Raw genomic sequence first — 26,778 nt, 5'->3', positions numbered from 1 at the left:
GAGAAAGAGAAGGGGAGAGAAATATCAATGTGTGAGAGATACAATGATTGGTTGCCTCTCACACACTCCCAACTGGGGATCTGCCCTGCAACCCAGGCATGTGCCCTGTCATGGCATCAAACCAGTGACCTTTTGGTTTGCAGGCGGGCACTCAATGCATACCAGCCAGGGCTAATTTTATTTTTAATAAGTAAAAACTCCACTGCCACTTTTAGGAAATGTGCAATTGGACTATTATCTTTTAAAATTAGCTTTGACTTGCTCTAATATTTTGTCTTTACATTCCTTAGGCTATGATCTTTTAGATTTCCCAATCTCAGTAATTTACCTAATGCTGGAATAATTACTACTTCAGAAGAGCAAGGCAATCTAGAAGTTAGATTTTGCCTCTAAGTCAGTTTGAAGCTGATAACCTCATTTTGGAGTTCGGGAAGCCTGTACTTTTGTGATGTGGTCTTATATGGCAAGGAATATAATAAAGAAACATTAAATCCTAGGACAGTTTTAGCAAATTTTATCATTTAAATTTCCCAAGTATTCCAAGTATCATTAACCAGAACTTTCTTACTTGGAATGACATCGACTTATTCTACTTTTCTTTTTTTTCTTTTTGGAAGGTTTATAGGGTACTTGTGCTCTTTCATGTGTTGACTTTTGCATGTAGTCTGGCAAAACCTCTGGGAACCATTAAGATCATGTATTGGGTGTATATCAAATAAGCCATCTTATATCCTCTCTGGAACAAAGATGGAACCAAATATAAACAGTTGAATAAATTAAGCAAGGAGTATCTATGAACTATAGCAATATGCTTGCCTTGGGCTTAAGAAATCTTTATGTTATCAAAATTTTGAGGTTGATCTCGCCCAACCCTATTTAATAGATGCTGAGAATGAAGCCAACAGAATGTAGTTATGAAACTATGAAAACGATCAAATAATTATCAAGAAAATGAGTTCAGCATCTGCAGTTTTAGTTGTTATCTTTTGGGAGCACTAGGGCCCATATTTGCTTAATTCTTCACTTTTTTCCCAAAACTTAGAATTTTGAACAAACATAATACTACTTTCTACTAGTTACAAAAATAATAAAACATTTTCTTTCTTATTTGTATATGAAGGCAGATATATTTGCATAGGCCCTGAAGGATCTCATAGAACATGTTTATTTTAGGAAATGGTATTCAAAGTCAAAGAAAAGAGAAAACTTACTTTATTTTTTAAATTCACAGCCCATTTACTCCTCGATTAATAAGTTTATACTCACTCCTTCTCGTATTCTCATTTATTGTATCTACCAAAATCAAGATGTTTTTCATGGGGAAAAATTCACTATGTCATGATACTTAGAAGTAATTTTAAACTTTGGCACTAAATAATATGCAACAGACTATAAACAGGCTTTCTATTCGTAACAGTATAAATAGAAAGACACTAAAAGTATTGGTTAACTGTGGTAAGACCTGAAGTTGTAGGTAAAGCTTTTAAGTAATTTGAGAATGAGGTCTGTGCAAGTCAGTGCTAAAATCAAAGCATTTTTTTTTTCCTCACAGATTTTGTTTCAGGAACATTTTTCTTCTTTATCCTCTGAGTTTTTTGAAGACATCACATTCAGTCAAGTTTTTCAATGTTCAAATTTAGTATAGAATTCAGAGTAAAGGAGAGGGTGAGGAAAGTCTTTTCTTCACAAATTACTCTTAAAAAGCCGGAAGGGTACATAGCCATCAGCTACTTGTTTCTACAGGCCACATTATGGGTACTTGTGAATAACCCACTCCTCAAAGGTTAATTTACATAGCACTTGGCACCATGCCAAACCTCTGACATGGTTCCAGCCTAATTACTTGTAATATTTAATTTTAGGAAAAAAAAAGAGATAATTTAGTAATATCTTATAAGGTTCTAAAAGGAGATTTTGCATGTCTCCCCAGTCACCCATGCTATTAGGCAATGCATATTAACTGTGTGTTCATTGGTTACTGAGTTCAGAATTAAATATTACATTCCTGGAGACAGGGTGTGGGTCGCTTTATGTTGAGTCAGCTCAAAATAAGGAGTAGAGACAGTCATTTGCTCTTGGGGCATTGGGAATATAAACTATCCCGCACAAAGCTGTGTACAGATAGATTTTTCAGCTAACAGATACTTAATAAGCATCTACTGTGTGCGTAGTATTAAACTAGGTGCTGCAGAAGATAAAAACATGAATTATACATGAGACTCCCCAAACTTTTCTGTTCATAAATATATACAATATGTTTTATACACACATACACAGATAGATGGTATGGCAAAAGTAGGCTTCCAGTTTGTGGAGAATAATACAATAATTAATAATTGATAATACAAGAATAAACTGTTTTGCATACTCACAATTGTAAACCTACTTTTGCACTCCCCAGTGTGTGTGTGTGTGTGTGTATGTGTGTGTAAATATTATTTAGTGCTCCAGCTCAAGTGTCATAGGAGTTCAAAGTTGTGAAATAAGTATATCCAGTCATTAGGGAACATGGTGGAGTAGAAAGAACATGAACTTTGGAATTAAAGTTCTCCTTGGATCAAGGCTCCATGTTTTACAATGATCATGGGGGCCATGCACTGCATGAGCAAATCAGACAACTTCTTTGGAATTTAGTAGGGTCAGTTATATTCAGGCCAGTTGTAAGCATCAGATGGGAGGGCATACCCTGAGAAGTAGCAGGGTCATGATAAAGGTGAGGACTTTTTATCCTACGTTCCCTTCCTGCTGGATTGATCAAGAAGACTTCCTGTAGGAAGTATCATTTGATGTGCAACCAAATAGAAATGTGTTAGATTTTTACCCTGCACTCCTCTAAAGACTTAAAATGACATGGACAATATTATAAATCTAGATAAAATGCATTAGATTAGGTTGGAGATTATATAAAAGTCAAAAGAGACACATGTTCTCAAGTCTCATGATGAAAGAGAATTGTAATTTTTAGAACCTCAGTTTTGTTCTAAGCCTTGTGATGTCTAAAGAAATGTAGAATGAAATTTTGTGACAGGGTTTAATAGTGATATGAGGAATAGTACAACTGTGTCATTACAGATTGCTTTTCCCGGGCAAGACTTTATCTCTGAGTCTCTTGTATTAACATTGTGTAAATATTTTTCCCACTTGCCTTTCCATTACTATTTCCTGAAGCCACCATCTTTTCTGTCTCCACTGAAAATTTTTTCTGTCCCCTACTCTTTCTGACCCCCTCCATATATCTTCCTTATTTGCTTTATTTCATCCTAGCAACTTCTTACCTTTTAAAAAATGCATCTTTGTCCCTCATTCAGATAACCCCCTTTAACCAAGTGTTCCATCTTTCTCTTTTTCATGGCATGACATGACTCTAAAATTCCTTCTTGACTTCTGCAACTGGGCTTCTGTCCGGATTGAAATTATTTTCATTAAATTTATGACTTTTTACCATTGAAATCCAGTGGTTCCTTTCCATTCTATTCCTGCTTCCATATTCTTGAGCATTAATTTGATTTAGTTGACGATGCTTTATTGAAAACTTTTTCCTTACTTAAAAAATATTTTATTGTAGTAAGAACACTTATTATGAAATCTATCATTAAATTTTTAAGTATATAATACGTTATTGTTGACTGTAGTTAACAATGTTTTATAGCAGATCTTTAGAGCTTATTCACCTTGTACAACTGAAACTTTATGCCTGTTGATTTGTAACTTCCCATTTCTCCATTGCCCCAACCCCTGGCAACCACCATTACTCTCTGAGACTATGAATTTGACTTTTATATACCTCCTGTAGTGGAATCATGCAGTATTTGTTCTTCTGTGACTGGTTTATTTCACTTAGCATAATATCCTTAAGGTTCATCCATGTTGTTGCATATTACAAAATTTCTTTCTTTTTTTTCTTTGGTAAAGGCAAAATACTATTCTACTGCATGTATATACCTCCTTTTCTTCATCCATTCCTCTGTCAATGGATGTTTAGTTTGTTTCCACATCTTGGCTCTTGAGAATAGTGCTACAGTAAATATGGGACTACAGCTATCTCTTTGAGATCCTAATTTCAGTTCTTTTTGATAAATAACAAGAGGGTGTGCTGGATCACATGGTCGTTCTGTTCTCAATTTTTTGAGGAACTTTCATACTGTTTTCCACAGTGGTGGCACCATTTTGCATTCCTACCAACAGTGTGTGAGGATTCCAGTTTCTCTACATCTTCTACATCTTCTGTTGTCTTTTTATTATAATCATACTGACGGGAATAAGATGATATTTCACTGTGATTTTGACTTGCATTTCCTGATGATTAGTCACATTGAGCCTTTGAAAATATACCTGTTGGCCATTTATATATTATCTTTGGATAAAAGTCAATTTTAACTCAGGTTATTACTTACTTACTTTTATCATTTGCTATTAAGTTGTAGGAATTTCTTATGTATTTTGGAGATTAACTCCTATTAGATATATGGCTTGCAGCCATTTTCTCTCATTGCATAGGTTGCATGTTGTTTGTTTCCTTTGCTCTGCAGATGTTTTTTAATTTGATGTAGTCCCATCTACTTATTTTTGCTTTTGTTGTCTATGCTTTTGAAAACAAGGCCTTTTCTCATAATCCAGGAACTTTTGTGTTTTTTTTCCATTCGTGATTTTTATGTACAATCACTTTTTAAAAATTAAATTTATTGGGGTGACATTAGTCAATAAGATCATACAGGTTTCAAGTGTAAATTTCTATGATACATCATCAGTATATAGCATTGTGTGCTCACCACCCAAAGTCAGATCATCTTCTGTCACCATATATTTGGCCCTCTTTATCCTTTACTCCGCGCCCTCCCCCCCAGGCTTGGTAACTACCATACTCTTGTCTGTGTCTATGAGTTTCAGTTTCACACCCCACATATGAGTGAAATCATATGGTTCTTAGTTTTTTTCTGATTGACTTACATTTTACTTAGCATAATATTCTTAAGATCCATCCATGTTGTCACAAATGGTAGCATTTCATCTTTTTTTATGATTGAGTAGTATTCCATAGTATATATTGTGCCACATCTTTATCCAATCCTCTATCAAAGGACACTTTGGTTGTCTTGGCCCCTACAAGTAATGTTAAAATGAACATAGAGGTGCATATATCTTTGCAAGTAAATGTTTTCAAATTTTGCAGGTAGACATCCAGAAGAATTATTGGTGGGTCATATGGCATCTCTATTCTTATTTTTACTTTTACTGTTCTTGTTTTTGGAAACCACCATACTGTTTTCTATGGTGGCTGTACCAGCTTACATTCCCACCAGCAGTGAATGAGGGTTCCTTTTTCTCCACAGCCTCTCCAACACTTGTTGTCACTTGTCTTGTTGATAATAGCCATTCTAACAGGTGTGAGGTGGTATCTCATTGTAGTTTTGATGTGCACTTCTCTAATAGTGAAGTTGAGCCTCTTTCATACATTTTTTGGCCATTTGTATGTCTTCTTGGGGGAAGTGTCTGTTCAGATCCTCTGCCCATTTTTTAATTGGATTGTTTCCTTGATGTTGAGCTGTATGAGTTCCTTGTATATTTTGGATATTAACCCCTTGTCAGAGTTGTTTTTTGCAAATACCTTATCCTGTTTTGTTGATTGCCTTTTTGTTTTGTTGTCAGTTTCTTTTGCTGTACAGAAGCTTTTTAGTTTGATATAGTCCCATTCATTTATTTTTGCCTTTATTTTCCTTGCCTTTGGGATCAAATTTATAAAATGTTCTCTATGATCAAGGTCCAGAACTTTAAACCCTGAACAGCCAAAGCAATCCTGAGAAAAATGGAACAAAGCTACAGGCATCCCACTACTTGACTTCAAAATATACTACAGAGCTATGATAGCCAAAACAGCATGGTATTGGCAGAAGAAGAGACACACAGATTAAAGGAACAGAATCGAGGGCCCAGAAATAAAGCTGCATGCATATGGGAAAAAGTTTTTGACAAAGGAGCCAAAAACACACAATGGAGAAAAGAAAGCCTCTTCAATAAATGGTGACTTCAATAAAATTGGAAAGCCACATGCAAAAGAATGAAACTAGATTAAACTTTGTCCCCATGTATAAAAATTAATTCAAAATGGTTCAAAGACCTAAGTATAAGACCTGGAATAATAATTTATAATCACTTTTTGTTATTCCTAAGTGTGTACCTTTGGAACAGATCTCTCTTCTAGTGTTCCAGATATATGTGCTCAATGACTTTTTGGGCATCTTTTCCTCTATGTCCCATGGTGATTCATTAACATTTCTAAATTTCAATTTATTTTCTTTTCTACCACATTTGAGTTTTTCTCCATGTAAGATATTTGGGGCTACCAGAATCTACCCAGACACACTTGGTTAAAGTAGCTCATGAGTTCCTTTCTCATCCTCCACATATTTATTCATGTTCTCCTTTTAAAAGTCTCTTGAATCCATTCTCACCTCTCATTTCCCATTATCCTTATTTGGATTCTAGAAACTATACTTGCCTGAAATTGTACAAAAACCTTAAAATTGTCTCTATTCTTTCCTCACTCTTTCTCAGATGCTATAAATGAATACACTTCATAAAATACAAATCTGACTTTCTTAAAGGCTCTTCATGTCTTACTCCTTATATATTCATGTTCCCTGTCATGGCTTGAAATGCTGTTCAGATAGATACCAAATATACCAAGTTCCCTTCTTTTTCCTTTCTTCCAAGTGATATGTTCTCTTCTTTGCCAGGACTGCCAAATCCACCCTGCAAACTTTGTTCATCCTTTGTGTCCAAACTGTTCCATGCATCTTACCAGATTACCCTAGGTAGAGTTTGACAACTCTGTCTTTATTATGATTGGTGTTTTGCATCATAAGTATTTGTTTTTGCAAATGAGTAATTTACTACTATAATTGTAATATCCTTTTTTTCTTGACATACTCTCAGAAACATTATTCAAGAAAACAGGATGTCAGTACTTAGACATTGCTAGCTCAACTTCTCTACTTTACTTATGAAAACAGGGCAAAGAGGTTAAGTGATTTGCCTAAGGTCTCAATTACTTATTGGCAAATGTAGGTTAAAACTCATTTTTTTTCCATGGTTCAAAACCTTAAGTTAGTAGTAATCCCACTACATTATTATTACTTTTCTCCTTGCCCCCATCTGCTAAAAAACAATATAGTTGATTGTAGTGCACTGCCTTGTGATAAAATGAGAAAAGTTTGGCCTAAGTGTTTATGAGTATGCACTGCCATTGAAAGAGAAAGGAATGAGGAATCTTTCTGTTGAGATTTTTTTAGCAGAAACAAGTCTGGATCTCCTGGCACTCTCAGTGGGTGCCACGTTGAGTCCCTGAGGGCATTTGTGACAGCTGTAGCTTCTGGGACAAGGGGCAGTGGGTAGAGGGTGAGAGTTTCCTCTATACCAAGTTACTGCAGTTGCTAGAACTCATTAGCCTCCTTCTTGTTCTCTACTCCAACTTTTCTCCAGGAGCATGTGCCTTGTATTTATATAGGCCAGGGACCCACTTATTACACAGTCACAAGTGTAATATAAACATAGTGAGTACTCTCCTTTTACAAAGCTGTGAGAAAAAGGGCTGGTTCTTGGGCTATGGTTAGTCATTCAAACTTTTGCTTTTCCTACTCTCATAACTATATTGCAGGATCTGTGATATCTGAAATGATGTCATAAGATGACATCGAGTTTGCGTGAAATTTTATTGTATTCATATAGGCATTTAATTTATACTGTGCCTAGTCCAGGAACACTTTCAAAAGGTCTTGCACTTAAATAGGTTGCAGTTTGTTACATTTTTTAAAATGCTGCTGTAATATATTTTTTCTTTCTTTGTGGAATGTCCACATTCTTCACAGGGAAGGTTAGAGTCACCATGTAGAAAGAGGTCTCAGTCATAACTGCCCCTCGGTTACACTGTGACTGTATCCACTGCTCTGCACAGTTTTTGTCATTGCTCTTTCACTCAAGTATCTCGAGTTCTTTTTACAATGCCTGCTTGCATCTGAAGTTTCCTCTCAATTTAAATTCTTTTCCCTCTCCATGCTTACAAGGTCTGCTTTTGCAGCATCTGGCTGCAGTTTAATAATGTAAAGCATTTTCCTTCTCACAGCTGGAAAGCTGGGATTGTTCCATATCACAGATAAGAGTGGACTTGCTCCAGGCTAGTTAAATCACTTAACTAGCCTAAGCTTATTGGTTGTATTGTCCTGTAAAACTGTACCCAGGGGACCCTCAGTTGCTTATTAGAGCATCATGCTGGGAAAGAGAGGTCAATTCTATAGTAATATTTTGCAAGTGCAATAAAATACAAGAAATATCTATCCATCCATCCATCCATCTATCCATCTATCTACCTACCTCGCAGACCGGACCTATCTACTTACCTACTTACCTAAGTTTTAATGTTTCTATCTCATGGGATTATAGAATGTAATTTAAAGTTATTAGACAAATCTACTGAAATCTCATTACTCAAATACTCAAATCTCAAGTACTTTGTGGGGTAATTTGACTTTTGTTGGCTTCTGTATAATAATGCCATTGATGGAAGAATTTAAGAAAAAATCAGGTTTTGATTTTCAAAGTTATTACAAATCCTTTTGGGTCTTTTGACTTGTGTGCTGCTCTTCAAGAACCTTGTACTCTTTCATTTCTTTTTCTGTAATACGACTAGGGGCAGACTCCTGTTTTCACCAAAATATTTCTAATTCTTGATCCCAGTAAAGTTACCTCCCTGTACCTTAGACATATCCATATCCCCATGACATTCAGGAGGAAGAAAACCACTTAAATTTCAGAGTTAAATTTATTATCATTAAAATCATCATGTGTACTTGTTAATGACATGAAACAAATGGTGACAGGATGTACTTATTTTTCATGTATTATATAGTTTCAGTTGTATGACATGTCTGGAACAAGCTAAATTATCAACACTGAAAGTGGATTAGGGGTTGCCAGAGGCTAGGGTTGGGGGAATGGGTATGTGACTGTTAATGGTACAGGGTTTCTTTTTAAGGTGATTTAAATGTTCAGGAGTTAGATATTGGTGATGGTTGTACCATGTTCTGAATATTCTAAAAATTTCTGAATTGTACACTTTAAAAGGGTATTTAAGTTATACCTCAATAAAGCTGTAGGGTTTTTGTTTTTTGTTCTATTTTTTTTTTTTTTTTCAGTGCCTGTGAGCCATCTGGAGAAAAAGGCCTGGAACTCCAGGCTAGGATAGAGATTTGGGGGTTCTTAATCTGGGGGTTAGAGACCTCTGGGGGTCTAGGAAGAGGTTACAGGTAACCCCAGATACAAGGAAGTCATATGGAAAGTGGCGTGAGTGCACATGTGCAGTTCTCTCAGCGGGCTTGTGTCTTGGTGAGCGGCATGGGCCACTGGCAGGTTACATGATGTAAGATTATGTCTCCATTTTTTATTTTTGTGACACTTTTTTCATGAAGTGGAATTGAGTTTCAAAATTTTATATTTTGGATTGCAGACATTTTCTGAGTTGAGCTATGTTCTAAGCATAACAATAAGTAAGCAAGGATTATAGAATTATCATCTTCATCAGGATATAAAGCACTCTGCCATTTTATACTTAATATGTTATAGTTGATATCCAGAATAACCCACATAAATTACATTACCTTACATAGTTTTGACAGGTGAAGAAGGGAGTATCTATGAATTTTGAGAGAGTGTGTAGAAAAATGAGCAGATGGATAAGGAGAGGGCACTGTTGGGTTGCTCTTTCATAAGGCAAATAGTTTAAAAAGAAGACAGTTGGCACTGAAAAGGATGAAGGGATTGAGAAATACAAATTGGTAGTTACAAAATAGCCATAGGGTTGTAAAGTAGAGCATAGGGAACATAGTCAATAATATTGTAGTAACTACGTATAGTGCCAGGTGGGTACTAGACTTACCAGAGTGATCACTCTGTAAGGTAAAGAAATATCCAACCACCATGCTGTACACCTGAAACTAATATAAAATAATATTGAATGTCAAATGAAATTCAAATTGAAAAAAAATAAAGCAGTTGTATCTTTTGGAAAAAAGAATAGTTGGCACTGAATCTTAATGCGTTATAATTTTTTTAAACAAATGTTTGCATTCTATTCTTTTAACTAGTGCATACAGATTATAAAATAGTTTTTGTAACCTCTGTAGCTGGCATTTTGCCTTGGGTCATAATCCCTGTGATATATTCTTTATAAGTTGTGGTGATCTCCGTAATGTCCAAATATAATTATTTTATTCCCTTCCTTACATGTTTTCAAAGGTTCCCACTCTAGGCTAAGTCTAATCATTAGCGTGGCATTTCATGTGGCCCTTCATGCCATGGTTTCTGCTGGATCTGGTGTTAAGCCTTGGCCATGGGCCCCTCATTGTCCTGCCCATGTTGTTCCTTTGCCTAGAATGCCTGCCTGTACTTCCTTGATGTCTCATCAGTGAGACTTCTCCAGACCCTCTTTTCAGTACAGTCATGGAATAATAGCACTTACTGCATTTTTGTCACTATTTTCTTGTCTGTTCCCCTTATTGAATGCAGAACTACTTCAGGTGAGAATTGTATACTTCCACTTGTAAAACTAACATCTAAGGCAGTGCCTAGCCAGAGACAATGTTGAAGATTTTATAAAATAGAACCTTAGACCAGTAACTGCTAAATAAATTGTAACCTGTACTATAGTAATGAGACACCCCTATCTCCAGAACCTGACCTAAGCCAGGAAAAACAGGTATTTTATAGAGACAGTTACAGTGTGCCTCTTCTTCCGGATAGGTACACTACACCCCAGACACAACTGTTTGGAGATGTTCTAAACTTTCAGCCTTGGGTAGCATGCATGGTCTGATGAATTTTGTTGGAACATGTCAGACTGAGAATTTTAGTGCTCTAATGTAATTAGTGTTTCAAAATACTAGTCTCAGATAGATCAAGTTTCTCTTCTCCCAAAGTGATGAATTGTAGAGAATGCCTATTTACTATTTTTATGCTTTGGTTCAGTGTGTTTGCTATAATGTTTCTGGAGTTTACATGATCATGAATGAGGAAACAGGTAAGGTAGCTTGCTAGGATTTGCAAAAATATGTGACTGATAGTAGTTAATATCTTTAAAAGTTTTTCCTGGTAATAGGATGTTTCTGATTCACTTATGATTTTTTTGTGATGTGGAAATATTGTCAGTTTCTAGAAATTTGGAGGCTGCTAGTTAAAGATCACTTGCTCAAAGAGTTTTTGTTTTGTTTTGTTTTTGGTTTTTTTTTACTTATTGGGGTAAAATTTACATAAAATAAATTGCCCTATCTCTCTGTGGTATTTATATACATGGAAGAGAAAGAAAAGGAAAGAGATACATATATAAAATGAGTTCTCTTATATGTCTACAACCATCAAACCATTGTCCCAATCAAGATGGTGAGCATTTCTGACTGCTTTGGAATCTATCCCTTTCTCTGCTTTCATTCTCACATGACCTCTAATCTGTTTTCTGTCACTGTAGGTTAGTTTACATTTCTAGAATGCTATATAAATGATATCATATGGCATGTATTCTATTTTGTCTGGCTCCTTTAATTCAGCATAATGGCTTTGATTTTATCCATGTGGTTGCATGTATCAATAATTTACTCCTTTTTATTGCAGAGTAGTATTACGTTATATAAATATACCACACAGGTGTGAGGTAGGGGTAGATATCCTGTTTTTTTATTATGGATATCTAGTTAATCCAGCATCATTTGTTTGAAAGACTTTTTTTTTTTTTCCATTGAGTTGCCTGCCTACTCTTATCAAGTATCAATAACCGTATATTTCTATGTCTATTTCTGTGTATATTTCCATCTCACTGATCTGTGTATGTCCTTCTTTTGCCAGTACCAAAGTATCTTTTTTGATTTCTGTAGCTCTTTAAGTTTTTACAATAAGTTTTGAAAAATTATTTTTCTGTCATTTGTATTTTCATAGAAATAGGAACTGGTTATCAAATTTTATCACATACGCACAAAAGTCTGCTAGAATTTTGATTGAGGGTAAAATTTAAAGGTAGGTCTTTTTAGGTATACAGTAAAATAATTTTCCTTAGCAATCTAATATCAAGTTCATATTGATATTAAGTCTGGTCTAACTTCTGATTCGCATTCTCCTAGCCCTTCACTAAATTTTCCATGAGGGTATGTAAAACCTTAGAAACTTTTTCTAAGCACACTACAACTGAGATTGAAGGATAACCTCTTGGTAGAATCTTGGAGCCTTATCCCATAACTATATAACTAATGTAGTTAGATTGAATTTTAAAAGTGGTGATTTTCCTATCTTTTGTCACATGAAAATATAGCAGTGTTGGTTCCCTGAGAAATTGTAGATATTTAAGTTTTATTCTGTCCTACTAACATCCTCTGGGTTTAGAGATTTTTAAAAATATCAATTCAAAAGTCTGTAAACCTAGAGAACAACGGGGTTAGGAAATGGAGGAGAGAGAGGGAGTGAGGAGGAGGAGTATGGGAAGACATCTCACTATCTAGTTTCATTTCCTAGCACAAACCCAAACATTCTCCACTCTAGGCTAGAGCCTAACTTCTTATCACCAGAAACAAGGCCATTTCATGAACTTGGTTTTGTCTGGCTTCCTAGAACCTCACATTATGGAAACTGAAGGTTTTCATATACTACCTGGTATGATATTACATATCTAGGTGGTGGGGTGAGAAGAAACCACCATTTTATCATAGTGACTCACTAGATGAAGGACCAGTTGTCATTGGAATTGGTTAAAAGCTGTGCATATTAACTTTGACTAACACTATTTTTTGTATCACAACTATTGCTTTTACCAATGAGTTTGCATTGAAACCTGAGCACTTTATATGACTTTCTTATTTAATCCTCACCCAAAATCTCTGATTTCAGTATTAATATTATTCCCATTTTACAAATGGGAATGGGGGGGTTAGAGAGTTCAAGTATTTATTCAAAATCATTTAAAAAAGGAACACATCTGGAAATTGAACTGAGGTAGAGTTTAGAGTGCTTAGCACAGAGCTTGTCATATAACAAACTCTCAGTACATGATACCAACTATTATTGTTATCAGGTTTATTAGTGTTATTTATTTTTATTATTATTACTTACAGTTAAGTAATTTACTCAAAGTTATACAACTTGTAAATTATAAGACAAGACTTCAGATCCAATTATCTGAAGAGATTTAGGGCTCTCAGTCTCAACCTATATTGATACCTTTATTTATAGTAACCAAGGGAATGCCTTGGAATTTTCTGAGACCAAACCCTACCTCTGGACAGAGTATCCTCTAAGTAAAAAGGAACAACAGCATGCCCTGAGTGAGCAGATTCTGAAGAACAAAAGAATGGGTACATCGTCAAGATCCAGAGCTATACACACGCACACGTACGCACACATACTATATAGCCTGTCCAGAAAAAGTCCAGCCATTGTTAATAAAACAAGAACAATTTGCATGACATCTGTGTAACCTGGCAGTCAAGGGGAGTGGACTAGAATGTGCATGAGTGAATGATAATGACCTCATTGCACTAGTCAGTGGGGCCTGTAAACGCCGTAGAGTGAGTATGTGTATTGCGTGGCTGTCACATTCAAAATGACTGAGTGAGTAGAGCAACAAATCTGCATCAAATTTTCCATTAAACTTAAACATTCCTCTGTGGAAACTATTCAGATGATTCAGAAGGCTTTCGGTAACAATGCAGTGAGTGCCGTGCAAATAAAAGTGGGGCACAAATGCTTCAAAGATGATCAAGAATCTATTGAAAGTGATCCATTTTCTGGAAGGCCTGCAACAAGCAGAACACCAAGAATGTTAAATGTGTATGGGCTGCAGTCAACAAAGATCAGCGACTGACAGTGTGAGATCTAGAAGCTGATCTGGAGACTCCAAAAACTACTGTCTGAGATTTTGATGTGGGGTCTTGGCATGAAATGTGTCGGGGCAAAATTTGTTCCGCGACTTCTGCTATCATAGCAGAAGGAACACTGTGCTGCAGTTGCTAATAACACTGGGAGAACTGTGTGAGGTCCCAAGGCACCTACTTTGAAGGGTACCGAGGCGTCATTCTCCAATGTACAATATTTTTTTTATATCTTGTATCTTCAATAAATGTCTCTATTTTTCATAATGCATGGCTGTATACTTTCCAGATAGTAACAATTATCTGGGTCCCAAATTCCAGATCATATTTTTAAAAATTGTAGCAAAATGGACATAACATAAGAATTATCATTTTAATCATTTTTAAGTGTACAGTTTAGTAGCATTGTTTATTCACATTATTGTACAACCAATCTCCTTAACTTTTCTTCTCGTACAACTGAAACCCTGTATTCATTAAGTAATAACTCCCCATTCCCCACTGCCTCCAACTCCTGGCAACCACTACTCTACTTTGGTCTATGACTTCAGATACTCTAGGTACTTCATCTAGATGAAGTTACACAGTATTTATCTTTTTGTGACTGGTTTAGTCACAGATTACATTTTTAAGAACTGAAAAACAGAGGTTGGAGGAAGTTGGGTAACTAAAAAGGCAGAATTCTTAGAATTCTGAGAATTGTTTCCCCCATTTAGAAAAATTTGTTGTTGGGTTTTGCTAAGACTTTTGTTTGCTTTTATATATATTTTTGGCTTAGATTTGTTATTAGGGAAGTTATCCTCTCCACTTGGTGTTGAGTACATTTCAGCATCAACTGATATGGTTGTGTACGTGTGTGTGTTTCTTTATCATATTGATAGATTTTTTGATAGTGAACTGCACTTCATGGAATAAATCCTAATGATACTAGCACATTGTTCTTTTAATAATGTTGCTATATTCAATTGGTATATATGAATTGGATCTATTTAATCTTATTTAGGATTCTTAAAATTGCATTTGTATATACCCTTGGTGTTTGGATTTTTGTTTAGTTGCTTTGTTTTGACGCAGGAGGTTGCAAGTTTAGTTATTTAATTTTTGCTGGCCTCATAAAGGCTCAGGAGAGTGTCTTCTTAAGGAAACTTGTCATCATTTTCTAAGGCCTGCAAGACCATAAATAACATTGGAATTTAAAGGCTTGGCAAAGGATAGAGAAAATCCAGCTATGCACCCATTTATTTCTGGTGCTTTCTTAAAAGGTGTTTTTAAATCACTTTTAAAATTCTGTTATAGGGTTTTTAAATTTTAAAGTGTGTATGAATCCCCTGTGGATCTCTTAGCTGGAGATTCTGATCCCCAGAGTCTGAGGTGGAATCTGCTTTTCTATATGTCTTAACAAACTTCCAGGTGATCCCAGTGCTATTGGTTCTGGGACCACATTTTGAATAGGAAAATGCTAGCACAGTGGTTCCCAAACTTTGCTGCACATTTGAGTCACCTGGGGAGCTTTAAGTACATCCTCATCTCTAGGTCACATCTATAACAATTAAATCAGAATGGCTGGTGGAGAAAGCCAAGCAAATGTTGTTTTTCCAGAACCCCAGGTGGCCCCAATGACCAGCAAATATTGTGAACCACTGCACTAGGGTTATTAGTCCATTCATATTTCCAGTTTTCTCATTTTTTTTTGTAGTAAGTAATTACCCATTTAAGTTTTTAAGGTTATGATCAGTAGGGTTAACACATTATTTTCTTATAATTCTTTTAATGCACTTGGGTCACAAGTTTTCTGCTTTGACGATCTTTTTAGGAAATCATCTTTCTTTTTATTTACTGTTTTAAATACCCCCCCCTTTTTTAGTTTTACTAATTTTAGCTTTTATATTTAATTCCCTTTTTAACTTTTTTGGGTTGTTTTTCCATTCTTTTATCTTATAAATAATTTTTCTTTAGTTTTTTTTCTTTTTGTTGCTTTCTAGTTTATAAATTTTCTTTAGATGGTCTGTTTGATTCATGCCTTATTTTCTTAATTTTCAGGTAGTTCAAAAAATTTGGTCACTTTTTATTTTTTACTTCTAGTTTTATTTTCCCAAATTGAGACTGTATAACCTGAAAATCTCTAGTTTGGAGAATTTGTTAAAGTTTATTCTTCAGTCAAAGCCTTGGTCAGTTTTTATGAAACTTCCATAGACATAACAACAAAATATAGTTTGTATTTCAATGATATAAATTTAGTCTTTGTCTGATAATCAGGTTCTGTTGTAAAAGAGATGAATTTAAAAGTCTCTCTATATATTTGTATTTTTCAAGTTCCTTGAATTTTAATAGGTTTTGTTTTATGCATTTTCCCACAGTATTGTTTGGTGCCTATGGAGTCGGTCATATCTTTTCTTTATCAATTGTGTCTTTACCTATTCATAATGTTATTTTTCCTGTTTATTGTAAGTCATCCTAAATTCCATCTTAACCTTTGCTAGTTGACATTGTTTTCTTTCTGTTTGAATTTGCTTGATTTCTCTTTTTCTCCCTTTTTGTTTTCTACATTTTGTTCTTGTTATTTTTTGTCTTGTGTTACTTGCCAATAGTTGCATTTAATTTTTTGGGTTGATCTAATGATTTCTTTATGGGATTATTCAGCCCACTTGTATTTATTGAAGGGATTGATATACTTGATTTTATTTTTTCTATATTCCTTTATATTAATTATTTATTTTTACGTCTAATGTCCTTATATTTGCTGTCTTCTTTTTTTCTGAGTTGAATAGTCTTGATTGTAGGTCCTTGCTTTTCTTTTTTTATATTTATTTTTCCAAATACATTTGTCTTTCCCTTCCCCCCACCACTTTCCCCTGCCCCCCCCATTTTTGCTGTCTTGATATGGTTTCTGTTCATTGTGTTTTGTTTTCTCTGTTAATTTGGAAGTTCTGCCTTCTCTTGCCCTCTCTTGAAATGTCTCTCTTTATTATTATTTGAAAACGATGTACAGTTTTAGTATTGAATTAGAGGTATTATGATTATCATCTTTATTTTAGAGAAGAAAATATGAGAAATTGACTAACTTGCCTTAGGTTTACATAGTAAACCTAAGTAGACCTGATTTTTTTAGTATAATTTAACATAATTTAATATAATTATATTAATGATAGTATTATGTAATTATATATTTAATATAATATAACCAACTTAATAAACCATAAAGTGTTCTGCTTATAAACTAAAAATTGAAAAGAATTGATGATATTCTCAGAAAATATGTAATAAAATTGTCACAAGACCAGAAAACCAGAGTAAATTTCATGAAAGACTCTAGTTGTCTAAGAACCTTCTCTAAAACAAATTCTGGGAAGATGATTTTACCAGTGATTATTTTTCCCCAGACTTTTAATAATTTTTAATATTTTTATTTAATATATATTTTTAAAAATAATGACATATCCAACCCATTTATGAAACATGCATATAATTTTGTTTGAAAACTTGACAGATAAAATACAAAAATTCATACAAAAATATCTTAACTACATATAGCAAAGTTGAAAGAAACTGTTAGCAAACCAATTCAATAATAAATTAAAAGAGTTATATTCCATGGACAAGCAAATATACTTTAATCTGAGAATTCAGTAATATATAACAACAATAAATGCTATAAGGGAGAAAATGGGTAATCTCTGCTAATACCAAGGAAACATTTAATACTTGAAAAAAGTAGGAATAAGTAAATATATCAAATGATGAGGAAAAAAATCAATCATCAATTAATTACCAACATTATTATTGACTGTGAACCTCTAGAAATAATCTCATCAATATTAGGAATAAAATAGTCCTGCTTGCACAATTCTTATTTTGCCTATTTTTGTATGTTATTTTCAAATAAATAATGTGTATGTATTTGAAAACATCCAGCTTTATTAAAATTAAATAAATGAAAATTACAACTCAGTGATATACTTTCTCTATCAGCTTGCCACAATTAAAAACAAGTCACTGCTAGTATGAGTGACATGTCATCCTGGCAGTGGGGTAGTGACATGGACACGCTGCTGATCTGCCAGAGGGAACACAACTTGGCAAAACTTGTATCGAAATCAGCTGGACAGTTTTTACCAAGAGCTTTAAAAGAGTGTGTGTCCTTTGACCCCGTAATTCCACTTCTGGGAACTCCAGCCGAGGGAAATCAAGAGAACTGCTGACAAAGATTTGTGTGTGAGGATGTTAATGGTAGTGCTGTTTATAATATTTTTAAAAATGGGAATAACCTAAAATGCCAAACCATAAGAGAATGGTCAAATAAAGTATGATGCATCCATGCAATATAAATTTATATAAGCATTAAAATCATGCTTTTGATAAGCTATTTAAAGGGAAAGAGACAATGTTAATTAGTAAAAGGCAGGATACAAATTTATTTAAATTTGATTTCAGTTTTGTAAACACACAAATATATACAAAAATATAAATATATATAAATAAATGTAATGGATTGATAAAAAATACTAAGAAACACAAATAATATATTTAATATAATATAACCAACTTAATAAACCATAAAATGTTCTGCTTATAAACTAAAAATTGAAAAGAATTGATGATATTCTCAGAAAATATGTAATAAAATTGTCACAAGACCAGATATAGTCTGACTCTAACATACAGTACTATAGCAGATTACTTATAGCACCATCAGGGATTTACATTTCATAGTGAAGGATACCTAATTCCAAATTAATACCAGATTGTTAATCTTTGCTGTAGGCCAAGGTTCAGCGTCTGTGCAGAGAATCATTATCTTTGCTATGATTACTATGTCTATTTTGCAGTCATGATTTCATCCTTAATAATAGATGGTTCAAATCAGTTGAGAAACTGAAGATAGAGCCATGTCTTATAACATCACTACCAAAATCACTAAAGGTTAGCTATTATAGCTGAAGTTATATGAATACTGGCAAAGAGCTAGTGTAAAATATTCTTATCTTCTCCCTTTCTGCATCCATTAAGCAAAGGATTTAGTCATCTTTAACACTCTGTGGAAGGAAGTGAACAGTTAGAATCGTAGGGCTAGAAAATGCCTGTGAGATATCTAGTGTTCGTTCTTTCTCCAAAGCAATGCAAGAAAAGTAATGGGACACAACCGTGTAAAAAAGTGGAATCTGAAGGTTGAAATGGACTTTGGAGGTGCTTTTACACAATTTCCTTCCAAGTGATAACTCTTAAGTCTAATGGAGGTCTTTATAGCTGGAAAATCCCTACCTCTTGTAGACACAAGTTTTGTCATCTGTAAAATGGTAACATGACAACTTGCGGGATAATTGTGAACATTACATGAATTAATGCTTTTGAAGGTCTTAGTACAGTAGCTTGGCATACGTTGGTTATTATTACCTTTGCGAGGTTTCCCATTCATTTCTGGGACTTTTCTTATTGGGTGACAAACCTGCTTACTGGGCCAAAAAACAGTTCCTGAAACTATGCAGAATAAGTCTAATCCACCATCTACACTCCCAGTCCTTCAAATACTTGAAGACAGCTTTCATGAATTTAATAACTGCTTTCTGTGGCTTATTTATTTTTAATTTCAAGAATAGAACACAGCAGACTATAAAAATGAGTGTTATCAGTCTTCCTTTGGATTTTCTGTGTAAATGTTGTTTAACATTCAAATAGTGCTGATTATAATTTGAGATATTAACAGTTAGATATGCCATTGTGTCCCTCTGTTATTGTTTGTAAAGGAGGTTAAACACTATATTAACTTCTGAGTAGTGATTTATTGTTGCTTTTGTTAAAGAAAAATGAAAAAAGAAGTAAAATAATACAGTTTGATATTGCCTTTGAGAGTTTTCAGTTTGCAGAGGTCTTTATTTCCTACTCAATTTTGTTTTTTAAAAAGCATACATGTGGTGTAAATACAGCACCACATAAAAGCCGAGTTGCTCTTGGCTTCCTGGCTTAAGCTGCTGTGTAATATTGCTCTGTAACCATTAAGCAGCTGCTCTGCCTCAAAGATGCGCTTATTTCCTTTGGTAGACAAAGAGTATTTGCTTCATGAATGTCTCCAAATTGCTTTAAGATCTTTGGCCTTTGTATCAGCTATTTAGATTCACAGGGGTCTATGTAACATGAAAATCATGCTTCTGGAAGGCTCCCACAGCCTGGAGGTTACAGCAATATAACTGCACTTTGCTGAGTCTCACCCTTTATGTTATCTCAGGGTTCCTGACCTCATGCATATTCCCCCCAACTTATTTTGCCAGGGTCATTAAGTATTATTTTTTGTATCATGTGAGCAAGCACTATTACCCTCAATAACTACCCAGGTGTTGTGTCATTCACTATTTCTCTTCTTCACTCTGCCTCATCTTGGGTAATGCCTGTCCATTGTAAAGGCTGTGCTGCGTACAAACATGTATGAAAGGTGGCAGCCCCCTGTGCCAGGCCCAGTTGCCTGATTCCCACATATCCCCCAACTCTTACAGGGTCGTTGGCAGTAGACATCACCACCCATCCTCGGGAGTCTCACTATGCTCCATGCAGGGGTGGAACTTGGTGGGATCTAAAGGGTTGCATTTTTATCTAGTGGGTGCCACAGCTGTTCTGACATGTTTTTAATACCTTTCATAGTTTGTGTAAAATAACTTTCAATTTTTCTTGTTGATTCAAATTCCTTCGAATTTGAGGAGTTGGGCTAGGGTATGGAGAAATACCCTGCTACATTCTGAATTACCTTTCTTTTTTTATGGAATAGGCATTGTATCTACCTGTGTATGATGGCCTTACTGTCTCTCCCACTAGTAGGATTAGCTTGAGATAGCATTTTTCTTATGAGGCTCCTGACAGGTTACAGCCCACTCCATCTTAATGGACACAACTGAGAAGTGAATGGAACCCTGACTACTCGTTGGAGTAATAAGGAAATAAACTTCAGATGATATCTACATATTGAAATGTTATTATGTATTGACAAGATGTAATTTATATAAATATACTGAAATGTTCACCATTTACTCACTTGTCCATCTATTTTTTTTTAACAAATATTTTTGAACTCTCACTCTTTAAACACTTCTAGTCCCTTGGTACTTATTTTATACTAAATGCCTAAAGTTACACATCCGTACACAACAAAGTTAGAGATACAACCTGAACCTAATCGCTACTTTTTTCCATTCTACCCACAAGCCTAAATAAAGCCTTTAGAAAATGAGTTCTGGGGTATTAACAAAGCTCAATATTGTTATACTTCAACCTTGAGCCATCTAAATCTATACTGTTATAAAATTACTAATATGCTCTTTTGTGATCCTGTTTCAGTAAGTTGTACTTTAAAATTTTGTTCTGTAAGCATTTAGTTAGTACTTACTGTATGTAGAGGTGCCGGGTTAGTTGTTTGGGAGATACAGAGATGAACAAAAATCCAGCCACTCCTTCAAATAAAGGAGCTGATAATCCAGTAAGAAATACAAGACTTAAAAACAGTTATCTTGGAAAACTGGAATGTCCAAAGTGATATAAAGTAAGTACAAACTAGGTGCTATGTGAATACAGAAAAAGAAATTGGTTGTAGCTGGCACAGGGGTTGGGAATGTAGGGAGGAAGCGCAGATTGTGGAGTGGATGGTCTTGAAATTGGACACTGAAACATGATAGTTGAGCGTGCAGAGAGAGGGCCTTCTGAACAGAAGGGGCTGCCTGAAAAAGAGGCAAGGGCAGGTGTCTAGAGAGTACAGGTGAGGGCAAGTAAGCTTGTCTGATTGGTTAAGTACATGAGCTGTAGTCATGATAAATGAGGTCTAGTATAATATATAAGTCCATATTTAATATGTTTACTCTATATGAAAGTGTGATTTATACTTTAAAACAACAAAAGCAACAGAAATCTTTGTATAAAATGATAGTCTACAGTGGTTGCTAAAATTAGAAATATCTTTATCCCCAACCCCACAAAAGGAGTCAATGTCTTTTTTTTATTTACCTTGTTAGCTAACATACAAGTTGGCTAAAAAAATCACTGAAATGAATTCAACCTCATGAAAAATTAATTGCTCAACATGTAGGAATTTCTCAAAATAGAAATACATCAAATGGAGACATTTTGTTATCGTCCTCTTAAAATTATATATTTTTCCACAGTAATGACTTAATATGATGCCTAAGTTTGATCACCAGCTGGGATATCATAATTTCTTCTCCCTCTTTCTTTCATTCTTTTTCTAAAGAAGGTAGATGTGTAGGTATAATACAGTGTTCAGACATACATGACTCCTCAGTTCACAGCAGGAAAGCATATGAGGGGGGACCCAAAAAATAAACTGGAATTATCTTCTGGAGGGTGTGCTCCTTGTAGTACAGGCTTCCCCGACTAGGTAAGTGTTCTAGGATCCCATCTGTATCAGTGTACCAGCTGGTGGTGTTGTGAGAGGCAGCGTTCGGCTTCACTAAATTTTTTTTGAAGACTTTCAGTGCATTTGCCTATTTCATGATGGGTGATTTACAAGTGCACCTTGTATTCAGCAGGTTTTGACCAAAAACCGCATGATGCCCTTGCTCCACCCTCCCTATTCACCTTATCTGGCCCCAAGAAACTGTTATTTTTTTGTTTCCCTGGATGAAAAAAGTCCTCACAGGGAAATGTTTTGCCGGTGTGGGAGAAGTGAAACAACAACAATAACCAAAAGTGACAGCACTAAAAAGCATCAAAATCAATGAGTTCAAAAACTGTTTTGAGTAATAGAAAAAAAGTCTTGAAAGGTATGTTACATCAAGTGGAGTGTACTTTGAAGGGACTGAAGTTTAAACATTAAGAATAAATGCACAATTTTTAATAAATAAATTGTTTTTTGGGGGTCCCCCCTCATATATTACAATTAAATGATTTTCTGTCTTTTCATGCTGTGTATGGTGAAAAAGTGGAGTGATAATTTTGGTTCTGGTAAAATTTCTTTCTTTTTTTAAATTTAAATTTATTTTTAAAAGATTTTCTTTATTTTTAGAGAAAGGGGAAGGGAGGGAGACAGAGAGGGAAACATCAATGTGCGGTTGTCTCTAGTGCACCCCATACTAGGGACCTGGTCCGCGACCCAGGCATGTGCCCTGACTGGGAATCGAATTGGCAATCCTTCGGTTTGCAGGCCAGCCCTCAATCCTCTGAGCCACAGCAGTCAGAGGTTCTGGTAAAATTTCTAAATGGAGATTTACAAATAATTTGAGAATATTTAGAACCCAGTGTGTGCAATTCAGGGTATGGATGATCGTCAAACTTAGTGGTAACATGTAATCAGTGCCTACTATGGGTTCCATATTTTTATCTCACTTATTATTTATAACAACTCTGTGGTATAGGTAATTTTATTATTTCTAATTTATAAAGGAAGGAATCTGAGGCCCAAAGAGTCTAATAACAGTTCAGGATCCCGCACTGGTAAATGGTGGTTGGGTATCAAATCCCAGCTCTTTGACTTGAGTGTTCCATGTTGCAAAACCACCAATGCCTCATACCCCTGCAATGAATCTCCTCCCTTTGTCAGCCCTGAATCTTTAAGTAAAATCCAATCAAATTGCTAGTTCTTGTAATCTAGAGCTTTTTCCTAGAAGTGTTTTAATTCTGAGGATTTTCAAACTCTTTTTAATCTCTCTGTGGGGCAGCAGCAAGTAACCATATTTCTCCTTCCTAAGGTGTTCTCTTCCTCCTCACCCTCATTTCACCTCCTATACATAGAGGAGAAACTGGGGACATGCCTGGTGTTTGGGGGAGTCCTCAGCTCTAATCCTGGGTGTGGCCAGACCAGCTACCACACAGGTCTGATGTACTCAGACGCCTGAACAGTTGCCTACAGCCACAGTGGACCCTGTACGTGAAAGTCACGGAAGGGTCACGTGGCATTTCTTGGCGGCCTGGAATCACCACTGTCTGCTAGAAAAAGCGTCAGTTCTTGAAATGAGGGGAGTCCAGGGGAATATTAGCAAGGGTGAAAAAGGAAGGCAATCATGTGAAGTATATTAAAGGTGCAAGGAAATAGGTAGATGTGAAGTATTTGCTGTGTGTACCAGTTAGGCTTTTGTGTGATTCATGACCGTGGGACACGGGTGAGGGTGCCGGTAACGACAGCTCACTTTTCTTTAATCAGGGAAGGATTTGTGAAAGAACTGTGGTTTTAAGAGACCTTTGAAGTAATTCCAAAAAGGTGCTAATTGTGGTTGTGGTTTTCCTTTGTGTGTGTGTGTCTCTCTCTCTCTCTTCTTATTTTTTCAAATGGATGGACTTGAGTCTACCAGCTGCTACCAAGCTGAATGCATTTATGAACCTCCCTTCTCAATGGGTGGGCCATGGCAAAAATAACCATACGACTTGCCCTGTACATTTAGAAAGTTAAAAAAAAAATTGTTTTAGGAGATTATTTAGCATCTCAGCTTTTTACTTTAATTTAGACAGACCCAGTTTGCATTCATAAGAGTTTTGCTTTTACTTGTTTTTGTTGTAAGCTTACTTTTTTTTTTTTTGTTCTAACCTTTGGTTTAAAAACACTTGAACAAATTCTTGTGTTAATCATTATTTACTTCCTGCTTATGTTGTTTTTTTCCCTTTTCATATTTCCAGGATACCTTGAAGATAGTTTTGTAAAATCTGGAGTCTTCAATGTATCAGAGCTCGTGAGAGTGTCCAGAAGTAAGTAAATTGTTTTCTGATTATTTAATTTTTCAGTCAGATTTAAAATATTTTATGTCTTGAACCTTACATACAGTATGAAGAGTAACCATATATTAAGAGAAACAAGAGTTTTAAATTCTCTGACCTTTTAATGAAATCACTAGTGAATATATTTTGTCTGATTTTCTAAAATATTTTCTTTTAAACGATTAAAACTTCTTGTACAAAAATAATTTTGGGGTTGTTCTGATTGCCATGTTATTGGTATTCATTTAACTCACTGTTCTCTCTGTGACCATAGATGGTCATTTATATCAAAGGAAGTGCGATTAATTAAATGTACTCTGTATTGTTATAATAACCCACATAAGTTTCCTGTAGATAAGTGCTTTTTCATTTTACTAACATTTTGGTGGGAGCTTGGAGATGTACAGGATATACACACTAACATGCAGAGTGTAGAGGGATGCAGAAATTAACTTTGCAGATTGCAGTTGGATATAGATAGAAAGCATTGTTATTCAAAACAATATCCAATTGTTTTTAACTGGTCCTCTCACCTGAAACACCATTCTTGGCAGGCTGGTGAGATGTTTCTTGGGTAAATTTACCTGGCCAGCAAACTAAGCGAAGGGAAATTTTCCTCAATTAACTCTTTTACTTATTACTAGTGTGTGCAAATATATATTTAAGGTGCAGCTCTTAATGCACTGATTACATTAAAGGAGGTGACTCATTTCTTCTTGCTGTCCTCTCTGATTTAGCTTCTTTATGTAACTTTGAAGGGTATGTTTTTGCTTGACATTTTGATAGAGAACCTTACAGTTTGGAATGATGTTACTGAGATAATGTAGTAACACTATGATTCTTGTTTAGATTGTGTTTTTTCACTTGGGTCAAATTCAGAGGCCACGAATAGGATTTATGATGATCCAAAAGAACAAACTGGGAATGAGTTACTGAGGGCAAGAATAGGTAGTGCTTTTAGGGTTGTGTTCAGTGAAGGAGTCTCCAAGTGAGTAGATTATGGACTATGTCTTTTGAACCATAGTTTCTCAAAGAGTTCAAATTTCTAAAGTAGTCAATGCAAATAGCATGTATCTCAGAGAGTTCTACACATGGACTTTTACCATCTAAAGTAACTTATATTTTCTGACACAATTCTCCAGTGGACAAATGTATGCCCAAAAGATTTCTGTCATAGGTTTTGTACTTGGGACAGTGTAGACCAAAACCTAATCTTGTAGTCCCAGGGTGCGTGTTTGCTGGAGAAGAGGATTCCGATGGTTTACTCCGCTGACCAAGGCAATGAGCCTTGTGGTGTTTTCACTGGTCAGTATGTGGTGGGTGAAGGCCTTTGATATATGAAAATTTTTATGGTTTTTTTTTTTTTAAATTTGGAAAGGAACATACCTGACTTTTACTTTCTGACATCATGTAAGGAAGGGGATATTTGAATATTGTGTGTGTGTGTGTGTGTGTGTGTATGTGTGTGTGTGTGTTTTCCACGTTGTTCTTTAGCAGAGAAGCTATGCTGCTGTAGTTACAAGACATTATGAAATTATTTGTTTAAATTGTACTTTTCTAAGTTCCATGATATACTTTCATCTTTCTTATGAGTAGCACAGTAGAGTAATTGGTCAGAAAATGTTATTAGTTACTCATCATAGGTAACATTATGCTAGATGCTGTAGAAGGAAGGCCATTATTAGAACTGTTAAAAGCCCAGAGTGATATTTTGAAAAATTTGAATTTGAAACATAAAACATAGATTAAAAATTACTTTTCTATAACAGTTTGGAAATGATTTACATTTAACATACTTCATTCATTCTTTCTTAATTCACCCTGTCATCTCTTAGAGGTTTTTACATTACCTGTTACAACAAACATTACTGATTTGTGAATAGTACATTAATTATCTATATTGATTCATTAATTTATTCAGCATACATGTATTTTCTACTCTGTATGCGAAGAGGTATCTCTGAAATGTTTGAGAAATTATTCTCCTGTTTTAATATTTCCATATTATAATCTTATTTACACAGTTGAACTTTACTGTTTATGAAATAAAGATTTGCTAAGTAAACATAAACTTCAGTACAACCCTTATACTGTATATCACAAATTCTGACTTTTTGAGGGTTTACGGTATGTTAATGGTTTTTGTCCTTGAGGGTTTTACTATCATATAACCCACTAATGTGTATGTTGACTTTAGCTA

General features: G+C 35.0%; 1 protein-coding gene across 8 annotated transcripts in view; it reads left to right on the top strand.

The window, feature by feature from the left end:
• The window catches only part of NFIB (nuclear factor I B), a 434,847-nt gene that overhangs the window by 337,650 nt on the left and 70,419 nt on the right, over nt 1-26,778 (top strand). For all 8 annotated transcript variants that reach the window (XM_054583171.1, XM_054583168.1, XM_054583166.1 and 5 more), the window contains exon 4: nt 24,501-24,569. In XM_054583171.1, coding sequence (XP_054439146.1) covers nt 24,501-24,569 — 69 coding nt within the window. The remainder of the gene's footprint in view (nt 1-24,500; nt 24,570-26,778) is intronic.

Source organism: Pteronotus mesoamericanus, unplaced genomic scaffold (assembly GCF_021234165.1).
Source record: "Pteronotus mesoamericanus isolate MK-2021 breed Mesoamerican mustached bat unplaced genomic scaffold, CSHL_Meso_final contig_73, whole genome shotgun sequence".
Lineage (NCBI taxonomy): Eukaryota > Metazoa > Chordata > Mammalia > Chiroptera > Mormoopidae > Pteronotus > Pteronotus mesoamericanus.
This window is presented reverse-complemented; position numbering and strand designations above follow the sequence as displayed.